The sequence below is a fragment of the Scyliorhinus torazame genome, chromosome 13 (genome assembly GCF_047496885.1).
Source record: "Scyliorhinus torazame isolate Kashiwa2021f chromosome 13, sScyTor2.1, whole genome shotgun sequence".
NCBI classification, from domain to species: domain Eukaryota; kingdom Metazoa; phylum Chordata; class Chondrichthyes; order Carcharhiniformes; family Scyliorhinidae; genus Scyliorhinus; species Scyliorhinus torazame.
The window spans coordinates 14,456,781-14,482,577 of record NC_092719.1 but is presented as its reverse complement, the minus strand read 5'-3'; the positions used below and the strand labels follow the sequence as shown (position 1 = coordinate 14,482,577).

The 25,797-nt window shown below is 49.5% G+C and overlaps 1 protein-coding gene across 2 annotated transcripts in view; it reads left to right on the top strand.

Moving 5' to 3' along the window:
• Positions 1-2,485: 2,485 nt before the first annotated feature.
• The window catches only part of LOC140387854 (ankyrin repeat and SOCS box protein 13-like), a 40,750-nt gene continuing 17,438 nt past the window's right edge, over positions 2,486-25,797 (top strand). For both annotated transcript variants that reach the window (XM_072471099.1, XM_072471100.1), the window contains exons 1-2: positions 2,486-2,598; positions 17,826-18,013. In XM_072471099.1, coding sequence (XP_072327200.1) covers positions 2,553-2,598; positions 17,826-18,013 — 234 coding nt within the window. In that variant the 5' untranslated portion in view covers positions 2,486-2,552. The remainder of the gene's footprint in view (positions 2,599-17,825; positions 18,014-25,797) is intronic.

The following is a 25,797-nucleotide window of genomic DNA, read 5'->3' as shown; positions in this document are numbered from 1 at the left end:
CATGGCTGATCTTTTGTGGACTCAGCTCCACTTTCCGGCCCGAACACCATAACCCTTAATCCCTTTATTCTTCAAAAAACTATCTATCTTTACCTTAAAAACATTTAATGAAGGAGCCTCTACTGCTTCACTGGGCAAGGAATTCCATAGATTCACAACCTTTTGGGTGAAGCAGTTCCTCCTAAACACAGTCCTAAATCTACTTCCCCTTATTTTTAGGCTATGCCCCCTAGTTCTGCTTTCACCCGCCAGTGGAAACAACCTGCCCGCATCTATCCTATCTATTCCTTTCATAATTTTATATGTTTCTAAGATCCCCCCTCATCCTTCTAAATTCCAACGAGTACAGTCCCAGTCTACTCAACCTCTCCTCGTAATCCAACCGCTTCAGCTCTGGGGTTAACCTAGTGAACCTGATGTTACTCTTGGCATGCTCTCCTGCACTCTTCATTGAACCAGGGTTGATCCAAATGCATGTCCTTGCTTAAAATCTGTGACATCTACAACTTTTTCTAGTTCTATTGAAAGGCCATTGACCTGAAACATCCACCCAGTGCTATTTTCAGTGCTTACCACTGACCTCATTAAAAAGCTGCCCTCAAAGATCCTAATGATCTCTCCACATGTATTTCCCCTTTCCCGATACCAGTTTGATTTTGGCGCCATGATTCTGGGATCACATGGCGTCCAGCAGCGGTGACGTCATCAAACAGGCTAAGTAGCCAATCTCATTGAAGAATTCTCAGACAGCAAACCAGGAAGTAAATTGTATCATTTAATGACTCTTCTCTGGAACATGTTTTTTTAAAAAGAGTGTAGAATGGAAAAGTTCATATTCAGTCAGTTCTAAAGATGACTGTCTGCAGGGCCTACAACAAATCACCGTCAGGTGTGGGGTAGCAGGGAAACAGTAACAGCAAGTCTGGATTTCCACATTCAACTGCACAACTAAACTTTGAGTTTTGATCACAGCAAATGCTGACAAGTTTGCCGTTATTAACCCTGTTCCTTCTCCACAGATGCCATCCAACCTGCCTAGTATCTCACTTTCATATTGTGAAATCCATGTCTTTGTAATGTGGAAGAGATTATTATTTATTAACTGCAGTATTCTATCACCTGGCTGGAAATAGAGAATATGAGATGGAGTAACCTATTCTTATTCATGGTGTCATGTGAGAAATGGGGGTTTATAAAATAGCTGTAGTGGATGTACCTTTCAGAAATGGGTGTTTATCAGTGATGTCACAGTGTGGATGGAGCTGAGCTGTCTGTCTGCTTTTACTTTCACTTTGGGCTCGCAGCTACAGCGTGTGTTTGGTTTTGTTTTAGATTTGGAGAAGCTGCAGTCACAGCAAGATGTGTATGAATCTCTGCAAGCTTATGAATGTTCATTTGGTGATTTCAAAGTGGTAACCGTTCTCAGTCGTGAAGTTAAACCTGATGTCTTTCTGTAAAAAGGGTTTGTTTTGTCTTGTGGATGTTGCAAGGAAAGATTAAGAGTTACTTATAGAGTACTGTATTCTTTGGGGGATTTATTGGTGTTGATAGTTGTTAAGATGTTTACTATGGGTTTATAAAGTGTCAACTGGTTTCATAAATAAAGTTTTTAAATTTAAAAGTACTGTAGATTTCTGTTGCATCCCACCTGCAGAGTGGGCCCCGTGTGCTCCCCATAACCACAATCTATTCAAAGTTGTGGGTCAGGTGAACTCCATGATACACTTTAGGGTTCTCTAAACCCTGACCAATAACAATGGGATGTGGGCATTACTGACAACTGAGTGACAGATTTCCTTCCATAAAGTGCTCCCGTGGGGTTTTATGACAGCCAATTATAGTTGTCATAGTCACCATTACTGAGACTAGCTTTTATAATTAAATTTTACCAGCTGCTCTGGTAGGATCTGTACCCATGTTCCCCATAGCAATAGCTCTGGGCCTCTGGATTACCAGTCCTGTAACACTCTCACAATGCCATTGTCTGTCTCCCCGCCCCACACCTCATCAGTGCCTTCATTCACCTCTGACTATAAAACCTTTCCAATGGGGGGGGGGGGGGGGGGGGGGGGGGGCGGGGGGGGGGGAGCTCCCATGGAGTTGCATTCCTGCGGAAATTTTCTTTTAAAAATCATAAATGCGGGGCAGCATGGTGGCACAGTGTAACCCACTGCGCCACCATGCTGCATGCCTCACAGCGCCAAGGCCCCAGTTTCGATCCAAAGATGTGCAGGATAGGTGGATTGACCACGCTAAATTGCCCCTTAATTGGAAAAAATGAATTGGGTACTCTAAATTTAAAAAAAAAAGAAAAAATCATAAATGCGACTCCATGTAAATCCTTCCCCCTTTCATCCTCCCAGGCTAATCTCATTTGGAGTAATTACCCAACTCCTCCCACTGAAATCTCGCGCACTCACAGACACACACACACTTCCGCGTGTCAATTTCGCAGAACCCAGCACTTCCCGCATGCGCAGGCGTCTCCTGATGTTGCAACCGCAATGTGGCGAGTTGCTCGCGTCACGTGACGGAGCCCAGCTGATGTGAAGATGGAAAGTGGCGGCGGAGCGGTGCGGAGGGGAATGGGAGACATCAGTAAGTACTACCGGAGTCAGGGCAACGGGACAGACTGCGTGTTCACTGACCGAGACTGCCCGTGGAAATACCTTGTCTTGTGCCCTTATCCACTCTGTCAACAACACCTTGTATTTATGCCTTTAATAACAACAGCAGCAGCTTGCATTTACATTACACCTCTCTCTTCGCAGGATCACGATCAGACCAAAAATTGACACTGAGCCAGAATAGGAGATATTAGGGCAGGCGAATAACACCGGCGTCCAAGTTCTGTACCCCAACTACTGACGCCACCCCCACCTTGGCACCTGTCAGTGATTAAGCCAGACTGCAAACTTTTGAGTGTCACATTTGCTCCTGCATGAACTTGCGACCTCATTATGTCATCACTAAGTCTGTTCACCCCTCTGGAGCCTGGATCGCGCAACTTTGCCTGTCTTAGCTCATCTGCTGCTGAAACCCTCATCGGTGCCTTTGTAACCTGTAGACGTGACCCCCCCACCCACTGACCACCCACCGCCCCACCCACTGACCACCCACCGCCCCACCCACTGACCACCCACCGCCCCACCCACTGACCACCCACCGCCCCACCCACTGACCACCCACCGCCCCACCCACTGACCACCCACCGCCCCACCCACTGACCACCCACCGCCCCACCCACTGACCACCCACCGCCCCCACCCACTGACCACCCACCGCCCCACCCACTGACCACCCACCGCCCCACCCACTGACCACCCACCGCCCCACCCACTGACCACCCACCGCCCCACCCACTGACCACCCACCGCCCCACCCACTGACCACCCACCGCCCCACCCACTGACCACCCACCGCCCCACCCACTGACCACCCACCGCCCCACCCACTGACCACCCACCGCCCCACCCACTGACCACCCACCGCCCCACCCACTGACCACCCACCGCCCCACCCACTGACCACCCACCGCCCCACCCACTGACCACCCACCGCCCCACCCACTGACCACCCACCGCCCCACCCACTGACCACCCACCGCCCCACCCACTGACCACCCACCGCCCCACCCACTGACCACCCACCGCCCCACCCACTGACCACCCACCGCCCCACCCACTGACCACCCACCGCCCCACCCACTGACCACCCACCGCCCCACCCACTGACCACCCACCGCCCCACCCACTGACCACCCACCGCCCCACCCACTGACCACCCACCGCCCCACCCACTGACCACCCACCGCCCCACCCACTGACCACCCACCGCCCCACCCACTGACCACCCACCGCCCCACCCACTGACCACCCACCGCCCCACCCACTGACCACCCACCGCCCCACCCACTGACCACCCACCGCCCCACCCACTGACCACCCACCGCCCCACCCACTGACCACCCACCGCCCCACCCACTGACCACCCACCGCCCCACCCCACTGACCACCCACCGCCCCCCCCCACTGACCTCCCATCTCCCCCCCCCCACTGACCTCCCATCTCCCCCCCCACTGACCTCCCATCTCCCCCCCCCCCGCTGACCTCCCATCTCCCCCCCACTGACCTCCCATCTCCCCCCCCCACTGACCTCCCATCTCCCCCCCCCCACTGACCTCCCATCTCCCCCCCCCCTGACCTCCCATCTCCCCCCCTGACCTCCCATCTCCCCCCCCCCTGACCTCCCATCTCCCCCCCCCGACCTCCAATCTCCCCCCCCCCCCTGACCTCCCATCTCCCCCCCCCGACCTCCCATCTCTCCCCCCCCCGACCTCCTATCTCCCCCCCCCGACCTCCCATCTCCCCCCCCCCGACCTCCCATCTCCCCCCCCGACCTCCTATCTCCCCCACCCCCCCGACCTCCCATCTCCCCCACCCCCCCGACCTCCCATCACCCCCCCCGACCTCCCATCACCCCCCCCCGACCTCCCATCACCCCCCCCCCGACCTCCCATCTCTCCCCCCCCGACCTCCCATCTCTCCCCCCCCGACCTCCCATCTCTCCCCCCCCCGACCTCCCATCTCTCCCCCCCCCCCCCCACTGACCTCCCATCTCCCCCCCCCCGACCTCCCATCTCCCCCCCCCCCGCCGACCTCCCATCTCCCATCTCCCCCCCCGACCTCCCATCTCCCCCCCGACCTCCCATCTCCACCCCACGACCTCCCATCTCCCCCCCACGACCTCCCATTTCCCCCCCCGACCTCCCATTTCCCCCCCCGACCTCCCATTTCCCCCCCCCCGACCTCCCATTTCCCCCCCCCGACCTCCCATTTCCCCCCCCCCGACCTCCCATTTCCCCCCCCCGACCTCCCATTTCCCCCCCCCCGACCTCCCATTTCCCCCCCCCCCGACCTCCCATCTCCCCCCCCGACCTCCCATCTCCCCCCCCCCGACCTCCCATCTCTCCCCCCCCGACCTCCCATCTCTCCCCCCCCCCCCGACCTCCCATCTCCCCCCCCCGACCTCCCATCTCCACCCCACGACCTCCCATCTCCCCCCCACGACCTCCCATTTCCCCCCCCGACCTCCCATTTCCCCCCCCGACCTCCCATTTCCCCCCCCCGACCTCCCATTTCCCCCCCCCGACCTCCCATTTCCCCCCCCCCGACCTCCCATTTCCCCCCCCCCGACCTCCCATTTCCCCCCCCCGACCTCCCATTTCCCCCCCCCGACCTCCCATTTCCCCCCCCGACCTCCCCCCCCCCCCCCCCCGACCTCCCCCCCCGACCTCCCATCTCCCCCCCCAACCTCCCATCTCCCCCCCCGACCTCCCATCTCCCCCCCCGACCTCCCATCTCCCCCCCACGACCTCCCATCTCCCCCCCACGACCTCCCATCTCCCCCCACGACCTCCCATCTCCCCCCACGACCTCCCATCTCCCCCCCCGACCTCCCATCTCCCCCCCCGACCTCCCATCTCCCCCCCCCCCGACCTCCCATCTCCCCCCCCCGACCTCCCATCTCCCCCCCCCCCCGACCTCCCATCTCCCCCCCCCGACCTCCCATCTCCCCCCCGACCTCCCATCTTCCCCCCCCGACCTCCCATCTCCCCCCCCCCCCGACCTCCCATCTCCCCCCCCCCGACCTCCCATCTCCCCCCCCGACCTCCCATCTCCCCCCCCCGACCTCCCATCTCCCCCCCCCCCGACCTCCCATCTCCCCCCCCCCCCCCCGACCTCCCATCTCCCCCCCCCCCCCGACCTCCCATCTCCCCCCCCCCCCCCGACCTCCCATCTCCCCCCCCGACCTCCCATCTCCCCCCCCCCCCCCGACCTCCCATCTCCCCCCCCCGACCTCCCATCTCCCCCCCCCCCCCGACCTCCCATCTCCCCCCCCCGACCTCCCATCTCCACCCCCCACTGACCTCCCATCTCCACCCCCCACTGACCTCCCATCTCCACCCCCCACTGACCTCCCATCTCCACCCCCCACTGACCTCCCATCTCCCCCCCCACTGACCTCCCATCTCCCCCCCCCCACTGACCTACCATCTCCCCCCCCCCCCACTGACCTCCCACCGCCCCATTTACTGACATCCCACCGCCCCACCCACTGACCTCCCACCCCCCCCCACTGACCTCCCCCCACTGACTTCCCCCCACTCTCCCCACCCACTAACCTCCCCCCACTCTCCCCCACCCACTGACCACCCCCCACTCTCCCCCACCCACTGACCTCCCCCCACTCTCCGCCACCCACTGACCACCCCCCACTCTCCCCCACCCACTGTCCTCCCCCCCCCACTGACCGACCTTCTCCCCCCCCACTGACCGACCTTCTCCCCCCCCACCCCACTGACCGACCTCCCCCCCCCCCCCACTGACCGACCTTCTCCCCCCCCCGCTGACCGAACGTCCCCCCCCACTGACCGAATTTTCCCCCCCACTGACCGAATTTTCTCCCCCCCCCACTGACTGTCCTTCCCCCCCCTCCACTGACTGACCTCCCCCCCCCCCCCACTGACCGACCTTCTCCCCCCCCCACTGACCGACCTTCCCCCCCCCACTGACCGACCTTCTCCCCCCCCCCACTGACCGACCTTCCCCCCCCCCACTGACCGACCTTCTCCCCCCCCCACTGACCGACCTCCCCCCCACTGACCGACCTCCCCCCCCCCACTGACCGACCTTCCCCCCCCCCCCACTGACCGACCTTCCCCCCCCCCCCACTGACCGACCTTCACCCCCCCGCCACTGACCGACCTCTTCCCCCCCCCCAACTGACCGAGCTTCTCTCCCCCCCCCCCACTGACCGACCTCCCCCCCGCCACTGACCGACCTTCCCCCCCCGCCACTGACCGACCTCCCCCCCCCCCCCACTGACCGACCTTCTCCCCCCCCACTGACCTTCCCCCCCCCAACCCCCACTGACCTCCCCCCCCCCCCACCGCCCCCCACTCACCTCCCCCCACCGCCCCCCACTGACCTCCCCCCACCCCCACCCCCCACTGACATCCCCCCACTGGCCTCCCACCTTCTACTCTCTGTAAACATGAGGTGATCCAGTGCTCTGCCCATGACTAAACTCGTAACAAATCCGTTCGCCTGTCACCCTTGCACCCACTGACCCACATTAGCTCCTGGTCAATCAACACATCAATTTTTAAATTCTAATCTTTGTTTCCAAATCCTTGGGCGGTCTTCCCTATCTCTGTAATCTCCTCCAACCCCACAACCCTCTGACATTTCTGTACTCTTCTCATTCTGGCGTCTTGTGCATTGCCATTTCAGTCACGCCACTATTAAGGCCATGCCTTCAACTGCGCAGACCCCAAGCTCTGGCATATACTCCCAACCCACCTCTGCATCTCTATCTTACTTTCCTGCTTTAAGACACTCCCTAAAACTCATTGACCAAGATTTTGACCTAATATTTCCTTATGTGGCTCTGTGTAATTTTTTTTGTCTTAATGCTTCTATGAAGTGCTTTGGGGCATTTTATTACAGTAAATGTGCTCTGTAAATATATATTATTGTAACAAAGAAGTAGGTTTTATGGAGGAGCGAGAACAGAAGAGGTTTTAGGAAGGAATTCCAGAGCATAGATCTTAGGGAGCTGAAGGAATTGGCCATCCACGATGAAGGGAAGAATGGCAGCACGGTGGCGCAGTGGTTAGCACTGCATGCGCCATGGCATCAAGGTCCTAGGTTCGATCCGGCTCTGGGTCACTGTCTGTGATGAGTTTGCACATTCTCCCCATGTTTGCATGGGTTTCGCCCCCACAACCCAAAAGATGTGCAGGGCAGATGGATTGGCCACGTTAAATTGCCCCTTAATTTAAAAAAAAGAATGGGGGAAGAAAATCAGGGATGTAAGAGGACAGAGTTGGTGGAATGTGCAATTCTTGGGAAGATTTTAGGACTGGATGGCCCGAGGGAGAAGTAGCACCACAGAGGGATTCGAACACCAGGATTAGAATTTTCAATTTTAGGTGTTGGTGAACCAGGAGTCATTATTGATAAATGCATACAGGGGTGATGGGTGAATGAAGCTTAGTCCGACTTAGACTAAGGTTGGCAAAGTTTTGGATGAGCTTAAGTTTATGGAGAATGGGACTGGCCAGGGGGAACATTGGTCCGAAGGAAGCAAAATCATTGCTGAGGGTTTCGGAAGCCGGGCTGCAGACGGACAATGTTATGGAGATGGATGTAGGCATGTCTTAATGATGATGAGGGTGTGGGTTAAAAGCTCAGCTTGAGGTCAAACAGTTCGCAGAGATTGTGAATGTTTTGTCTCAAACTGGCCAGGAAGAGGGATGAAATCGGTGGCGAAGGAACTGACATTGTGACAGAGACTAAATATAATAGTTTTCCTTCCAGTGTTCAGTGGGTGCCAACTTTCAGGTAAGTCACTAAGCTGATGCCCCCTCTGCCCTCTTGGGCGAACATAGAAAATCTCGTGGCCACTCTTTTGAAAAAGAGTAGGGCATTTTCCTGGGTATCCTGCCCAATATTTATCCTTTAAATAACATCACAAAAGCGGATTATCTGGTCATTTTCTATGTTTGTGAGTTTGATGTGCGCAAATTGCCTTCTGTGTTTACAATAGAAAAGTGATACAAGGATGGCACGGTGGTGCAGTGCTTGGCACTGCTGCCTCACGGCGCCCAGGATCCGGGTTTGATCCTGGCGGGTCACTGTGTGCGCGTGGGTCTCACCCCCACAACCCAAAGATGTGCAGGTTAGGTGAATTAGCCACACTAAATTGCCCTTAATTGGCAAAAAAAATAATTGGGTACTCTCAATTTTTTTTTTTAATGACTACATAGGATGCAGAGCTGGGCTGAGAAGTGGCAGATGGAGTTTAACCCTGAAAAGTGTGAGGTTGTCCATTTTGGAAGGACAAATATGAATGCGGAATACAGGGTTAACGGTAGAGTTCTTGGCATTGTGGAGGAGCAGAGAGACCTTGGGGTCTATGTTCATACATCTTTGAAAGTTGCCACTCAAGTGGATAGAGCTGTGAAGAAGGCCTATGGTGTGCTCGCGTTCATTAACAGAGGGATTGAATTTAAGAGCCATGAGGTAATGATGCAGCTGTACAAAACCTTGGTAAGGCCACATTTGGAGTACTGTGTACAGTTCTGGTCGCCTCATTTTAGGAAGGATGTGGAAGCTCTGGAAAAGGTGCAAAGAAGATTTACCAGGATGTTGCCTGGAATGGAGAGTAGGTCTTACGAGGAAAGGTTGAGGGTGCTAGGCCTTTTCTCATTAGAGCGGAGAAGGATGAGGGCGACTTGATAGAGGTTTATAAGATGATCAGGGGAATAGATAGAGTAGACAGTCAGAGACTTTTTCCCCAGGTGGAACACACCATTACAAGGGGACATAAATTTAAGGTGAAAGGTGGAAGATATAGGAGGGATATCAGAGGTAGGTTCTTTACCCAGAGAGTAGTGGGGGCATGGAATGCACTGCCTGTGGAAGTAGTTGAGTCGGAAACATTAGGGACCTTCAAGCAGCTGTTGGATAGGTACATGGATTACGAGAAAATGATATAGTGTAGATTTATTTGTTCTTAAGGGCAGCACGGTAGCATTGTGGATAGCACAATTGCTTCACAGATCCATGGTCCCAGGTTCGATTCCAGCTTGGGTCATTGTCTGTGCGGAGTCTGCACGTCCTCCCCGTGTCTGCGTGGGTTTCCTCCGGGTGCTCCGGTTTCCTCCCACAGTCCAAAGATGTGCGGGTTAGGTGAATTGGCCAATGATAAATTGCCCTTAATGTCCAAATTGCCCTTGGTGGTGGGTGGAGGTGTTGAGTTTGGGTAGGGTGCTCTTTCCAAGAGCTGGTGCAGACTCAAGGGGCCGAATGGCCTCCTTCTGCACTGTAAATTCAATGATAATCTATGATTAATCTAGGACAAAGGTTCGGCACAACATCGTGGGCCAAAGGGCCTGTTCTGTGCTGTATTTTCTATGTTCTATGTTCTATGTACACTTCAAAAGTGAGGGGCATAGATAAGGTAGATAGTCAACATATTTTGCTAAAGGTAGGGGCGTCTAAAACTAGAGGGCATAGGTTTAAGGCCAGAGGGGAGAGTTGCAAAAGGGTCCAGAGGGGCAATTTTTTCACAAAGAGCTTGGTGAGTGTCTGGAACAAGCTGCCAGAGGCAGTAGTAGAGGTGAGTACAATTTTGTCTTTTGAAAAGCATTTAGATAGTTATATGGGTAAGATGGGTATAGAGGGATATGGGCCAAATGTGGGTAATTGGGACTAACGTAGTGGTAAAAACTGGGCAGCATGGACAAGTTGGCCGAAGGGCCTGTTTCCATGCTGTAACCTCGATGACTCTGAGTAAACGCAGGAGTAGACCATTCAGCCCTTCAAGCCTGCTCCACCATTCAACATGATCATGGCTGATCCTCTACCTCAATCCCATACTCCAGCACTCACTCCATACCCCTTGACGCCTTTCAGACTCCAGAAACCTACCTGTTTCCTTCCTAAATATATTCACCAATTTGGCCTTCACCGTCTTCTGTGGTAGAAAATTTCACAGGCTCCCCATCCTCTGAGTGAAGAGATTTCTCCTCATCTCAGTCATAAATGGACTTCCCTGTACCCTGAGACTGTTACCCCTTGTTCTAGACTTAATCAGCTGTGCATTTTGAACGTTGTGTGGTTGTGAAAGCTGCTGTTTAAATGTAAGTCTTTTTCTATGGCTATTAGGTGGGCAGTGTGGCAAATCAAAGACAATGGAGAGATTGGGGGAGGTGGTGGTGAGGTAGAGCTGGCTCCACATGGAGAAACCTGCATGTTTTGCAATGTTGCCATCAAGGAGTAACATGTCGATGAGAAATAGGAGGGGAAGAGGATAACCCCTTGGGGCAACACCAGTAGTGATGGTGCAGGAGTGGTAGGTGGTTTTTAGGCTACAATTCTACAGGGAAGAGTGGAACCAGGTCAGTGTGCTGGCACTGAGTAAGACAATCAAAGAGTCAGATGTTAGGGTCAAGAATGTCAAAGAATATGGTCACGTCCAGAAGGATGAGGAAATGATGTGTCACGGTTGCAGAGGATGTGAATTGTGACATATGCCACATGTCATTAACATTTTTAAAGGCTAAACTGGATTTATATTAAAAATAAATAACTTAAGGTGGCACAGTGGTTAGCACTTCACGGCGCCAATGATTGTGTGGAGCTTGCACATTCTCCCCGTGTCTGCGTGGGTCTCACCCCCCACAACCCAAAAGGATGTGCAGGGTATGTGGATTAGCCATGCTAAATTGCCCCTTAATTGGAATACAAATAACTGGGTACTCTAAATTTCTATTAAAAAAAATAACTTGCCAGTTCTATTATTTTTGTTTTGTGAAAGTATTGAAGGCTTATCAGATGCTATCAATGCTGCTACAGGGAGATTTGCTTAACAGGTTAATGTTGCCTTACTTATTTCAGGAAAATGTGTAGCACAGCAGATCTAATTGAGAGAAGTCAATCTGCCTTTCTTAACATGCACTTAATGTGTGTAGTTGAGGCATCTATTTCAGGGAAGGCTCAGGGTTAGATCCAGAATAAGCTGAGAGTGCCATGTCAACATCCCATACAGCCACTGCCCTCAGCGTGGAATTGTCAATTATCCTGATTGCTTTTTATTGATGCCCAACCTGTTTGCAGATATCTGAGGATAGAATAAGGCTGAGGTGACACTTCTCTATGTCCAATAGCCTGGCAATGCACACAGTACATAAGACCACAAGACCATAAGACATAGGAGCGGAAGTAAGGCCATTCGGCCCATCGAGTCCACTCCACCATTCAATCATGGCTGATTTCAACTCCATTTACCCGCTCTCTCTCCATAGCCCTTAATTCCTCGAGAAATCAAGAATATAAGAGATACAAGATTGCCCCTCACATCATTCATTTGGGGATCATGGAAGCAAAACTGAACCTCGGACCAAGTCAGTATCCTGTGGGAATGAGGAACAGCAAAAGAAAAATAATACATTTATATTGATTCAGGTGGGTTTAATAAATATAGATTTTGCGGTAGCTTTGTGGTTATGTTACTAAACCTGGTCTCATAACCCAAAGATCGTAAGTGGAATTCTCAATGTGGCAGTGTGAAACTTTGAATTTGGTTAAAATAGAATTGAAAACAAAGCTTTAAAAGAGAAATTGCCATTGGAAGTCCAACAATTCACTAACGCCTTTATTAGGGAAGGGCATCTGCCAACATCACAAGCAGATTATGGCACTGCTGTCGGCTGACATTAGCTAATTCCGCACAGACCAGGGATTAAGCCGGTACATTGCCTGGCCTACATATCATGGATTACACTCTGAACCTGCTGAGTCATCGAGAGGAGCTGCAGATTCAGTTCCTGCTGGAAGTTGGATGAGAACAGAATTAGGTTTGGCTAGAATGATGCTTCCATATTTGAATGCCTTGTAAAAAAATAGTGTTGAGTACAAGTCAGAAACACTCCCTTGGGAAGGATCACATGGCGTTAGTTCGAGGTCAAGCAAGGGATTTCTCCCAGGTTTCATAGCTGTTGTAAGGTTATTTTAGTGTCTCACTAACCAGTCCAGAGGCTTATTTGGTCGAACGTAAACTGTTTAATGGTAACCCATAACTATACACATATCCAAGGTACAGCCATGCATGGCTGCTGTCTTCTTCCAGACTGTCGAACACAGTCTACCAAGTAACATCATTACCATGTTCTCCAATCCACATGAACTCTTCCTCTGTCCTAGCACCCTTAATTTCCACCTTTCCTCCAAGTCCTTACCCAAATATATTTACAATAGAATCTTCTTTACTTCTCCCCCCCCACACACGCGCGCACACAACACACACAAGTCACTGACTTTATAAATTCAGATGGTCTATGGAGGAATACTGGTTAAAGGTTTGTAAAAATTGAGGGGCGGCACGGTGGTGCAGTGGGTTAGCACTGCTGCTTCACGGTACCAAGGACCCGGGTTCGATCCCGGCCCTGGGTCACTGTCCATGTGGAGTTTGCCCATTCTCTCCATATCTGCGTGGATCTCACCCCCACAACCCAAAGATGTGCAGGGTAGGTGGATTGGCCACGCTAAATTGTCCCTTAATTGGGGGAAAAAAATAATTGGGTCCTCAAAATTTATTTTTAAAAAGTTTTCTAAAAATCTGTTTCAGTCCAAATAACACAGTTTGATTTGCTGTTTATACTGTAGATAAGTGAAACAAAGAAATAAGAACTTATAAGAATGTAAAAATATCTGCTGGTGATGACTGTGCTGTGTAACCTGGCATTGAACCAAAGCGAGGTTGATGTAAAACTCTGTGACTACTATCAGTTAAGTGGATTGGCTTGTATGTGAGAAATGGAAATTTATGGGATAAATTTATATCAATTTGTGCCACTTTGAGCAGAAATATGTGAAATGATTCCTGTAAAAAGTGTCTACAATAAAATGATGGCCGTAGCATGTTGATACACCAGCCTCTGACAGTATTCAAGCTTGGCTCATGTTTTTTCACTGTCCGCATCTCAGTTTCACTTTCCACTGTTGGTTTCACTTTCAGACTTGTGACTTACTTTTTAGTTTCTCTTGTGTATGTCTCGCTTTCTCTCTCTCTCTTTCATTATCCCTCATGTTGGCTTTTCACTTTACATCCATTCTCTCTATTCTTCCTTATCCCCTTCCTCGATTTCCCCCACTCTCCCAGTTCTCAACTCTGGGTCAATTTAGGGGGGAATTGCCATCATGGCAATCAGCCTGCTTTCAGTTTCCAACAGTGGAATGGCAAGGGCAGTGAATCTATAGCTGGGGTAGAAGACCATCACTTTGCCAATGTTTAACTGGAGGGCAGAACCCCTTCTCCAAGGTGGGATGTGAGGTAAGCAGTCTGCTAGCGCAGGCAGTGGAGAAGCAGAACCCAGGTGCCTTCAACATACGTTAGAAGCTGACCCCATATCTAAATCTGATATTGCCAGATGCAGCACACACAAAAGGGAGATGAGGGGGGTGTGGGGATGGGGGGGGTGTATGGAAGTTGGATCATTGGTGGTTTCCCAAAGTGAAGTGAAGTATTGTGGTGGGAATAGAATCCATTGACTGAGGTGTACTGGCTATGATCAGATAAGTTACTAATCTGCCTGGAGATAGCAGATGACATTATTCAAAGGGTCTCATTTGGTATGCGTCTCTCCCAGTATCGAGTTTACAACGGCAGTTTAGACAATCAAGAACAGACAATGGAGGATAAACAGATTATAGACGATTGGGAAAGTCCCTGAGATATACACATGTTAATGTCTAGTCAGTAAGAAGTCTTACAACACCAGGTTAAAGTCTAACAGGTTTGTTTCAAATACTAGCTTTCGGAGCACTGCTCCTTCCTCAGATGAATGAAGAGGTATATGTTCCAGAAACATATATATAGACAAAGTCAAAGATGCAAGACAATGCTTAAATGTGAGCATTGCAGGTAATTCAGTGTTTACAGATCCAGAGATAGGGGTAACCCCAGGTTAAAGAGGTGTGAATTGTCTCAAGCCAGGACAGTTGGTAGGATTTCGCAAGTCCAGGCCAGATGGTGGGGGATGAATGTAATGCGACATGAATCCAAGGTCCCGGTTGAGGCCGTACTCATGTGTGCGGAACTTGGCTATAAGTTTCTGCTCGGTGATTCTGCGTTGTTGTGCGTCCTGAAGGCCGCCTTGGAGAACGCTTACCCGGAGATCAGAGGCTGAATGCCCTTGACTGCTGAAGTGTTCCCCGACTGGAAGGGAATATTCCTGCCTGGCGATTGTCGGGCGATGTCCGTTCATCCGTTGTCGCTGCGTCTGCATGGTCTCGCCAATGTACCACATCAGAAAGTGGACAGGCCAGCTTTTAGCCACCAAGTCTGGACACCAGGCTTACAGCCAACAAGCTTCTAAGTCTTGGAGCCAAGGCAGTGCAGAAAACTTTCCTTTTTAAAAGTAAATTTAACGTACCCAATTCAATTTTTTTCCAATTAAGGGGCAATTTGGCCTGGCCAATCCACCTTCCCTGCACATCTGTGGGTTGTGGGGGTGAGACCCACGCAGACACGAGGAGAGTGTGCAAACTCCACACGGACAGTGACCCGGGGCCGGGATTGAACCTGGGTCCTCGGTGACTGAGGCAGCAGTGCTAACCACTGCACCACCGTGCCTCCTCACAGGTAACCTCCATGACAGCAATTTTAAACTATCTTTGCTGAGGGCAGCACCGTGGCACAGTGGTTAGCACTGCTGCTTCACGGCACCACCGGCCTGGGTTCGATCCCGGCACCAGGTCGCTGGAGTTTGCACGTTCTCCCTGTGTCTGTGTGGATCTCATCTTCGCAACTCAAAGATGTGGAGGGTAGTTCGATGGCCACGCTAAATTACCCCTTAATTGAAAAAAAAATGAATTGGATACTCCAAATTTATTTATTTGTAAATATAGTTTTGCTGGACCAGGAAATAGACAGTTCCCATTTGAGAATCATCCCTGCATTGTATGGTAGCTATAGCTGGTTATTCAATTTGGATGTTGTTTGGGGAACTGGAGAGGTCTTGCAGAGTCAGGTATTATAGAAATAGTTTGTAACAAGGGGTACTATGTTTAATAGTTCAAGCATCTCAACTGTGTGAGAGTAGAGAAGTCATGTTTGTGTGTATTTGTCTTTTCTTTAATAAGTAGTCTTTAATAATTGTTACCCGACAACTGGCCTATTTATTCTCACTTGTCACAAAACTATACACCCCCCACAAGCTGGTGTTTCAAGTTGGGAAACCGTAGCAGATAATAAGAAAGAGCAGTATCCAGTCTGAGCATTATGACTCGCTAGCCAATGGAGCAGGGGCTCTGGGGGCAGGTGGTGTGATTTGACTGTATCAAAAACTGCAGCATGGTCAAGGGGATTAAAAAAAAACCTATTCCTGGGATGTGGGGTCTCAGTGGCTAGGCTAGCATTTATTGCCCATCCCTAATTGCCCTCGAGTAGGTGGTGGTGAGCTATCTTCTTGAACCGTTGCAGTTACTGTGATGTAGGTACACATGTACTGTTAGGGAGGGTGTTCCAGGATTTTGACCCAGTGATAGTGAAGGAATGCCAATATATTTCCAAGTCCGAGTGTTGAGTGACTAGGTGCGGCGTTCCCTTGTGCCTGCTGCAGTTGCCCTTCTAGAAGGCAGCTGTTGGCATTTGGAAGGTGCTGCTCAAGGAGCCTTGGTGAGTTTCTGCAATGCATCTTGTAGATGGTACACACTGCAGGCACAGGCCACAGGATTACCTAACCTCTCGCCTGCTCTTGTAGCCACAGGATTGGAACAGGATAATACATTATGGTCACCGAGAACTCCTTCCCTTTCCACCTCTTCCAACTATCATTGTCTCTCTAACTTACTTTTAATTTCGCTCTTCTTTCTCCAACTTGCCCTCATTGTGTGTCTCCCAATTTCCAATATGATTTCTTATTTGCTTTTCGTCTGTCTCAACTTTCACTTTCTATCCTGCACTTTCACTCTGACTTCAACTTTCTATCTTTTATTCTTTTGGTTTCTCTCTCTCTCATACACTCCATTTCCACTGGCTTCATCTTTTACTCTTTCTAATTTACTGCTTTTTCACCTTTAACTCCAACTCAGTTTCTTTTCCATTTATTGGCTCCTCTGTCTTACCAGCAGTTTGTTTTTTGCTGGCTGTCCTCTTGCTCTTTCTGTCTGACTTTCACTTTATCAGTAATACATCTGCACATCTGTATGTGTGTGTGTGTGCACTTTCACTATTCTTGTTCTCACACTCGTCCCCCTCTCTCTCAAACATCCCTCCTTACCTTTCATCATTTTCTTTTCTACCCCTCGTATTTTCTATGCTTGTTCTTTCATTATATTGATTATTATTTTTTACAATATTTGTTTGCAGGATGTAGCTGATTAGGCCTTGAGAAGGTGGTGAAAGTTAAAACTTTTACTTTTCAATTATTATTACAATAATAATTGATCCCTCTTTCGCTGCTTTTCTAAATTACTTTGTTTGCCTTTTACTTATTTACTTTTATTCTGTCTCTGCTTTTCATTTGATCTCTCTTTCTCCTTTAATTTCACTCTCACTCTCCCTCCATACACACAGGCTTTCTTTCTCCAGACTCTCTCTCAGCAGTCCTCTCTCAGCATAATCTTGCTATGTCCCAAAATGTTACACATATAAAGGAAAAGATGAACTGGCAGTAGTAAGTTAGGAGCGAGATCGAAAGCAGAATCAAATCAGTAGCTGTAAACGTGCTTTTAAAGGTGGGGAGTAGCTGGGGGGGTGGGTGGGGGGGGGGGGGGGTGCGCAGATAACAAGGTGACATGATTTATTGCTGACAAATTGAATCTCTTATCCAAAAAGAAACGCATGTATAAATAAATTGTTAGGTGCCCTAGAGAAGGGTCATTGAAAAATGTAATGCTTTATACGGAATCTATTTTGAAATTTTGATTTTTGATATAAACTCTAAACTTTACTTAAAGAGAAGGGAATCTGCTAATTGTAAATTAATTGTGTTAAACTGTATGCACGTGGTTAATATTAATGTGCGATTAGTTTGTACCCATATGAATAGATGCAAATTGAAACTGTGGTTGTTGGGTTAGGAGTTGTATGCTTGTAATGTACATATCTGTAAATAAATACTTTTAAAGCATGTAAAGATTGCCTCCAGTTCTATTGCTCACCAACTTCTTTTCCAGAAGAGAATAACTCGTTACATAAAACCATTTTTTTGAAGGCAGTGACGTTAGTTCATGTTTATTTTCTTTTTCAGGTTTTTGGGCTGATCATACACCTGTGCATGAAGCAGTCAAAGAAGGGGAGGTCTTTAAACTGAAGCAACTGATTGAAAATGGAGCTTGTGTGAATTTAGTTACTGTAGATTCCATAACCCCATTGCATGAGGCAAGTCTTCGGGGGCAAATCCAATGCGTACAAATACTGCTTGCTGCTGGAGCACAGGTAAAAACTGGGCTCTCGTTCATTAACTGTCACGTGCTGTTTGTGTTAATCCTCACTAAATATTCTTTTTTGAGAAATTTCTTTTTTTGTGTGATACATTTAGAGTGCCCTATTCATTTTTTCCATTCATGGGGCAATTTAGCGTGGCCAATCCACCTACCCTGCACATCTTTGGGTTGTGGGAGCGAAACTCACGCAAACATGGGGAGAATGTGCAAACTCCACACGGACAGTGACCCAGAGCTGGGATCGAACCTGGGACCTCGGCGCCGTGAGGCTGCAGGTATAACCTACTGCGCCACCGTGCTGCCCCTTTTTTGAGAAATGCAAGTGAGAGGAGAACTGGCTAGCAGTGCAGAACACCGCCAAGGGTAGGAGAGCAGAACCCATGAATGAAATGGTGCAGTTGCATGAATTTTGATCACTTGTAGTTTGTAATAGAAATCTCAGGCAGGACAAGCGTTCCATAGTTTGAAGGTTATGGGGAATGGGAACAATTGGCGATGTGTGCAATCTCGATCTCAACGTAGTGAGAGTGTCGGAAGAGGTGTGTAGGATGTAATATTTGGTCCTCGAGAGGAACACGCGAATATGAGCATTAACTGGTATAGTACAGTGGGCTCAACAGCTGGCTTGTAATGAAGAACAAGGCAGCAGCGCAGGTTCAATTCCCGTACCGGCTTTCCTGAACAGGTGCCGGAATGTGGTGACTAGGGGCTTTTCACAGGAACGTCATTGAAACCTACTTGTGACAATAAGCGATTATTATTATTAAAGAGAGAGGGAAGAGAGAGGCAGCACGGTAGCATGGTGGTTAGCACAATTCCTTCACAGCTCCAGGGTCCCAGGTTCGATTCCCGGCTTGTGTCACTGTCTGTGCGGAGTCTGCACGTTCTCCCCGTGTGTGTGTGGGTTTCCTCCGGGTGCTCCGGTTTCACAGTCCAAAGATGTGCAGGTTAGGTGGATTGGCCATGCTAAATTGCCCTTAGTGTCCAAAATTGTCCTTCGTGTTGGGTGGGGTTACTGGGTTATGGGGATAGGGTGGAGGTGTGGACCATGGGTAGGGTGCTCTTTCCAAGAGCCGGTGCAGACTCGATGGGCCGAATGGCCTCCTTCTGCACTGTAAATTCTATGAAGAAAAGGTTGTGAGAAAAGCATCTTCTATCTAATGTTTTCTTGTACTTTGCACTTTTTGAAGTGAAAAAGAGTCGCTAAACAAATTGGGAGCAAATGTCAAGTCCAGAATGGGCTTGCGTGTACCACTGTAAAACTGAGTTATATGAGAAAAGTTTTTAAAAATGAATACAGCTTCATCCATGATCGGAGCACCAGGCAATTCGGGCTCTGATGCTTCTCGGGTTGGCGGATCTTAACCAATACTTAAAGGCTGCAGCATCTTGAGTGAATAAATCCCTTGCATGGTATGGCACTGAGTTCAGTTCCTGGTTTATTCTTTAAAAACATTTTTTTTTAAATTTTCTCCTCCTTTTTCACATTTTCTCCCACATTTACATCCATCAACAATAAACAATAATCAGCAAGATATGTCAGTCCCCATAATAACAACGATCCCATCCACCCACCAACCCCCAAACCTCAATCCGCATGTTTACATAAACAAATGGCAAAAAGGAATCAGGGATTACCCGTAGTCACCCTTAATCTTACACAGCTCTCTCCCCCCCCACCCCCCACCGCAGGTCTCCAGCTCCTCCTGTCCACTGCCTCTTGTAAAACTCCTCCTCCCAACCTCGGTTCCTTCCCCCAACTTTCCACCCCGGCTAGACCACTCGGACCCTGTTCTGTCAGGCTCCGATGGCCGCAGCTCACTCCCATTCACTGGCCGGCTTAAACCGGCCAGCGTGGAGGCCCCCGCCCAGGTCCCTTTCCCACTTGCCCGGCCCTAGGAAAGCCCAAAGATCCCCTTTTAGCACCCAAACCCCGCATAGCCACCTACACCCCAAAGAACTCTCATTTCGAGTGAAAGTCCCGTCCCTTCCCTTGTCCAAATATAAACCACATTGGCTCCTTTAATCTCTACACCCACGTGCAGTGATACAAAAAAGAAGAAAATACAGTCATGAGGTTACATCGGCACATGGCCATTCCTCAATTTGTCAGTTCTGCCACAGTCCTTCTGCTTTCGCAAACTCCTCCGCTGCTTCCGCCGTTCCAAAATAAAAGTCCCTGAGCTTGTAAGTCACCCTCAGCTTCCTCCTGTTTGTTTTTAATATATTTAAAGAAACTTTTACTATCATTCCTAATGTTACTGGCTAGCCTACCTTCATATTCGATCCTCTCTTTCCTTATTTCTCTCTTTGTTATCCTCTGTTTTTGTAGCCTTCCCAATCTTCTGACTTCCCACTACTCTTTGCCACATTATAGGCTTTCTCTTTTCCTTTGATGCATTCCCTAACTTCCTTTGTCAGCCATGGCTGCCTAATCCCCCCTCTGATAACCTTTCTTTTCTTTGGGATGAACCTCTGTACTGTGTCCTCAATTACTCCCAGAAACTCCTGCCATTGCTGTTCTACTGTCTTTCCCACTAGGCTCTGCTCCCAGTCGATTTTTGTCAGTTCCTCCCTCATGCCCCTGTAGTTACCTTTATTTAACTGTAACACCTTTACATCTGATTCTACCTTCTTTCTTTCAAATTGAATTCTACCATATTATGATCACTGCCTCCTAAGTGTTCCCTTACTTTAAGATCTTTTATCAAGTCTGGCTCATTACATAACACTAAGTCCAGAATGGCCTGTTCCCTCGTGGGCTCCATCACAAGCTGTTCCAAAAAGCCCTCCTGTAAACATTCAATGAATTCCCTTTCTTTGGGTCCACTGGCAACATTATTTACCCAATCCACCTGCATATTGAAGTCCCCCATGATCACTGTGACCTTGCCTTTCTGACATGCCCTTTCTATTTTGTGGTGCATTTTGTGCCCCTGGTCCTGACCACTGTTAGGAGGCCTGTACATAACTCCCATTATGGTTTTTTTGCCTTTGTGGTTCCTCAACTCTACCCACACAGACTCCACATCATCTGACCCTATGTCGTTTAGTGCTATTGATTTAATTTCATTCCTAATTAACAAGGCAACCCCGCCCCCTCTGCCTACCTCTCTGTCTTTTCGATAGGTTGTGAATCCCTGGATGTTTAAATGCCAGTCCTGAACCCCCTGCAACCACGTCTCTGTGATGCCTACCACATCATACCTGCCAGTCACAATCTGGGCCACAAACTCATCTACCTTGTTCCATACACTGCGCGCATTTAAATATAGCACCTTTAATTCTCTATTGACCGTCCCTTTTTGTTTTCTTAGTGTGGTGGACCTTGGTTTACTGAGCCTTTCCATACACTGTGGCATATTTTGTGAGATGGGGACTATCGTAACCTCTCCTGAGTTCTGTCTTTTTGTGCATTTTTGTATTCCTAAGCAGCTACGCTTCCCACTGATTACTTCACCTCTTGGTTCCCTGACTTTCTCTTCCCCCCCAATATCTAGTTTAAAGTCCTATTGACCACCCTATTTACTCTTTTCGCCAGAACACTGGTTCCAGCTCGGTTCAGGTGGAGACCATCTCAACGGTATAGGTCCCCCCTGTCCCAAACCTGATGCCAGTGTCCCATGAAAAGGAACCCCTCTTTCCCACACCACTCTTTCAGCCACGTGTTAACTTCCCTTATTCTTGCCTCCCTATGCCAATTTGCACGTGGCTCGGGCAGTAATCCGGAGATTATGACCCTTGAGGACCTGTTTTTTTAATTTGAATCCTAGCTCTTTATAATCTCTAAACAGGTCCTCTTTCCTAGACTTGCCTATGTTGGTACCGACCATGGAGCACAACAACTGGATCCTCCCCCTCCCTCTCCAGTATTCTTTCAAACCGGTCAGAGATGGCCATTCCTCAATTTGTCAGTTCTGCCACAGTCCTTCTGCTTTCGCAAACTCCTCCGCTGCTTCCGCCGTTCCAAAATAAAAGTCCCTGAGCTTGTAAGTCACCCTCAGCTTCGCTGGATATACAATGCCGCACCGCACCTTGCTAATGTACAGTGCCCTCTTCACCCGGTTGAAGGCAGCCCGCCTCCTTGCCAGCTCCACCGTAAAGTCCTGGTATACACATATACCAGCTCCAGCCCACTGCAACCCGCTTCTGCTTGGCCCAGCTCAGGACCTTCTCCTTCACACAGTACCTACGGAGGCACAGAGTCACTGCCCTTGGCGGCTCACTCGCCTTTGGTACAGGCCTCCACGACTGATGAGCCCGATCCAGTTCATATCGGGAGGGATCCTCCCCCTCCCCCAATAGTTTTGACAACATCGTGGCAAAATACTCAGTCGGCTTCGGTCCTTCAACTCCTTCGGGCAGCCCCACAATCCTCAAATTCTGTCGCCTGGATCTGTTTTCCAGGTCTTCCATTTTTCCTCGCAGATCCTTGTTAGTATCCATCACCTTCCGCATCTCCTTCCCCATCGAGGCAAGTTGATCACCGTGCTGCAATACCGTCTCCTCCACTTCCTTCAGCGCCTCCCCTTGCTCTCGCACCTCCGCCACTGCGCTCGCCACCTCCGTCCTCACCGGGGAAACCGCCTCCTCCACCAGCACACTCAAAACCTCCCTCATCTCCTTCCTCATTGTCTCCATGCATTTCGCAATCTGCGCCAACTGCTTTTCAAATTCCGCAGCCATCACCTTAGTTATTTCTTCAGCCGTAAGCAGTGCGGCCTTCCCTGGTGCTCCAGCCTCCATTTTCCTTGGTGACCCCGCGGTGACCTTTCCACTCCCCGACGGACCTTCAGCTGTTTTTTTCCCGGCCGTTTTCTTGCTCACCCTCGACATTTTTCTTTGTTCTTTTTTTCCTCCTGTGTCTTCACTGCCTCTTCCGTGCCGTCTCCCTGCTTCTGCCGCCTCCGTGGACCCTGGGACCGGGCTTAAAGCCCCGAAAATGCCGTTGCCGAACGGGAACTCTCCATTGTGCGGCCGCCTCCCGCCCGCCGTCACCGGAAGCCCCAGTTCCTGGTTTATTCTAATGGCATGTTACAATTTTACTTGGTGTTCTTGGGTTACATAGAACATAGAACATAGAAAAATACAGCACAGAACAGGCCCCTCGGCCCACAATGTTGTGCCAAATGTTTGTCCCAGATTAAGAACAAATCAATCTACACCCCATCATTCTACCGTAATCCATGTACCTATCCAATAGTCGCTTGAAGGGCCCTAATGTTTCCGACTCAACTACTTCCACAGGCAGTACATTCCATGCCCCCACTACTCCCTGGGTAAAGAACTTACCTCTGACACCCCCCCTATATCTTCCACCATTCACCTTAAATTTATGTCTCCTTGTAATGGTTTGTTCCATCCGGGGAAAAAGTCTCTGACTGTCTACTCTATCTATTCCCCTGATCATCTTATAAACCTCTATCAAGTCGCCTCTCATCCTTCTCCGTTCTAATGAGAAAAGGCCTAGCACCCTCAACCTTTCCTCGTAAGACCTACTCTCCATTCCAGGCAGCATCCTTTGCACCTTTTCCAAAGCTTCCACATCCTTCCTAAAATGAGGCGACCAGAACTGCACACATTACTCCAAATGTGGCCTTACAGGGGTGGTAACAGGGGATTGGAGAGTGGCGAATGTCGTGCCCCTGTTCAAAAAAGGGAATAGGGATAATCCTGGGAATTATAGGCCAGTTAGTCTTACTTTGGTGGTAGGCAAAATAATGGAAAGGGTACTGAGGGATAGGGTTTCTGAGCATCTGGAAAGACACTGCTTGATTAGGGATAGCTGCATCATCACCTCACGGCTTTTAAATTCAATCCCTCTGCTAATGAACACTAGCACACCATAGGCCTTCTTCACAGCTCTATCCACTTGAGTGGCAACTTTCAAAGATCTATGAACATAGACCCCAAGATCTCTCTGCTCCTCCACATTGCCAAGAATCCTGCCATTAACCCTGTATTCCGCATTCATATTTGTCCTTCCAAAATGGACAACGTCACACTTTTCAGGGTTAAACTCCATCTACCACTTCTCAGCCCAGCTCTGCATCCTATCTATGTCTCTTTGCAGCCGACAACAGCCCGCCTCACTATCCACAACTTGAGCTTTACTCAAGTCAAATTCTGTAAACATTCTCTTAACATTGAGCATCTTCAGCAAGTTGAAGAATGACTATTATTCTGCAACAAACCTCAAACCCCGGCATCCGTCAGCAACATTGTGAGAGTGAGGGGGGTCAGTAGACGGAAATATATCCCCAAGAGGAAAGACCACTGTGCTACGGTGTCGCCTACAATGTCCCACAGTCTCCAATTACTTCCTTAAAATCATCCTTCAGGTATTACCCATACATGGCATTGTGGAGCCATTCATGTGGGCATCCTGAAAATCTCCCAATTTTCCATAGAGCCGGTCTGTTCCTAGGGGAGCAGTCATGCCCAAGCACAATGATGGGTAACCTGGGCTAGTATGTAGACCGCATGAATGGCCCTCCTTCATCTCAGTGGCTGCAAGATTGAAATCAGAATTGTTCACTAACCATGACACCATGAATAAGATTAAATACCTTTAATACACGCCAAATATTTCATTAGTTATCAGAAATGCTCAATCATTCGATTATTAGTAGAACTATCATCAACTTCAATTGTTAAAAAGAAAATAAATATTTACACTTTGGAAGCAGAGGGAGTGTACGGCTCTCACAGTTAATGTTGCGAGCAATCAGCACACACCTCACTCACTTACCCTTGCTGTATGATGTGAATCACTTCAGTCATACCGGCAGGAAAAAACCCACGGGGATGAAAATCAACGGAATGTGTCAACCCTGCATGTGGAAAACAGTCAACAAAATGTCCCATGGGCCACACTCAACCCAGATGGGCCGCGCGTGGCCCCCCAGGCCCCAGGTTGCCCAAGCACTTGTTTTTTAAAATAATTTATAGAGTACCCAATTCTTGTTTTTCCAATTAAGGAGCAGTTTAGCGTGGCCAATCCACCTACGCTGCACATCTTCGGGTTGTGGGGGCGAGACCCACGCAGACATAGGGAGAAGGTGCAGACTCCACACTGACGGGGGGCCGGGACCAAACCCGGGTCCTCGCCGCCGTGAGGCAGCAGTGCTAACCACTGCGATACTGTGCCCCCCTCAAGCACTTGATTGTTTTTCTTTTGAATAAAGGACCCAGATTTTACTTCTCACAATGTGCCCTGTTAATTGGAATTTTTCTTGCATGTTTAGCCTTAAGCATTTTCTGTCTTCAAAGTGGCTGGATGTATTAGCAGCTAAGAACCTGACAATAGGGGAAGGTTATTTCATCCCTCCAGCACATGAGATCATGGCTGATCTGTAATCTAACCCTGCATCACAGCAAGAGTGACAAGGCATCTGAGACCTTGGTGAACAACAGGGCAAACTGCGCATCTCTTTCATCAATTAAGTTAAAACATTGAGAAATGACCAGAAGAAAAGGAGAATACACTCTAATGGGTGAACTATGGGACACAGAAAGAGAAATAAAGTGAGCAAAAAATATGTTAGACTTGTGGAGATTATTTAGGGAGTTTATAGTAACAGAAAGGGAAAAGAAAACCTCCTGAAACAATTCACACCCTAAAGAAATGAGACTCCACAGTTTTAAATGTTTGTGCTCTGGGCAAGGAGGTTGACAGGCACATACTAACAATTCAATTGTCACTTACACAGTGAATTACTAGATTTAGCGTTTTGTGTGTTTGGTGGGCAATTAATGTGCACATTCAGCAACTTC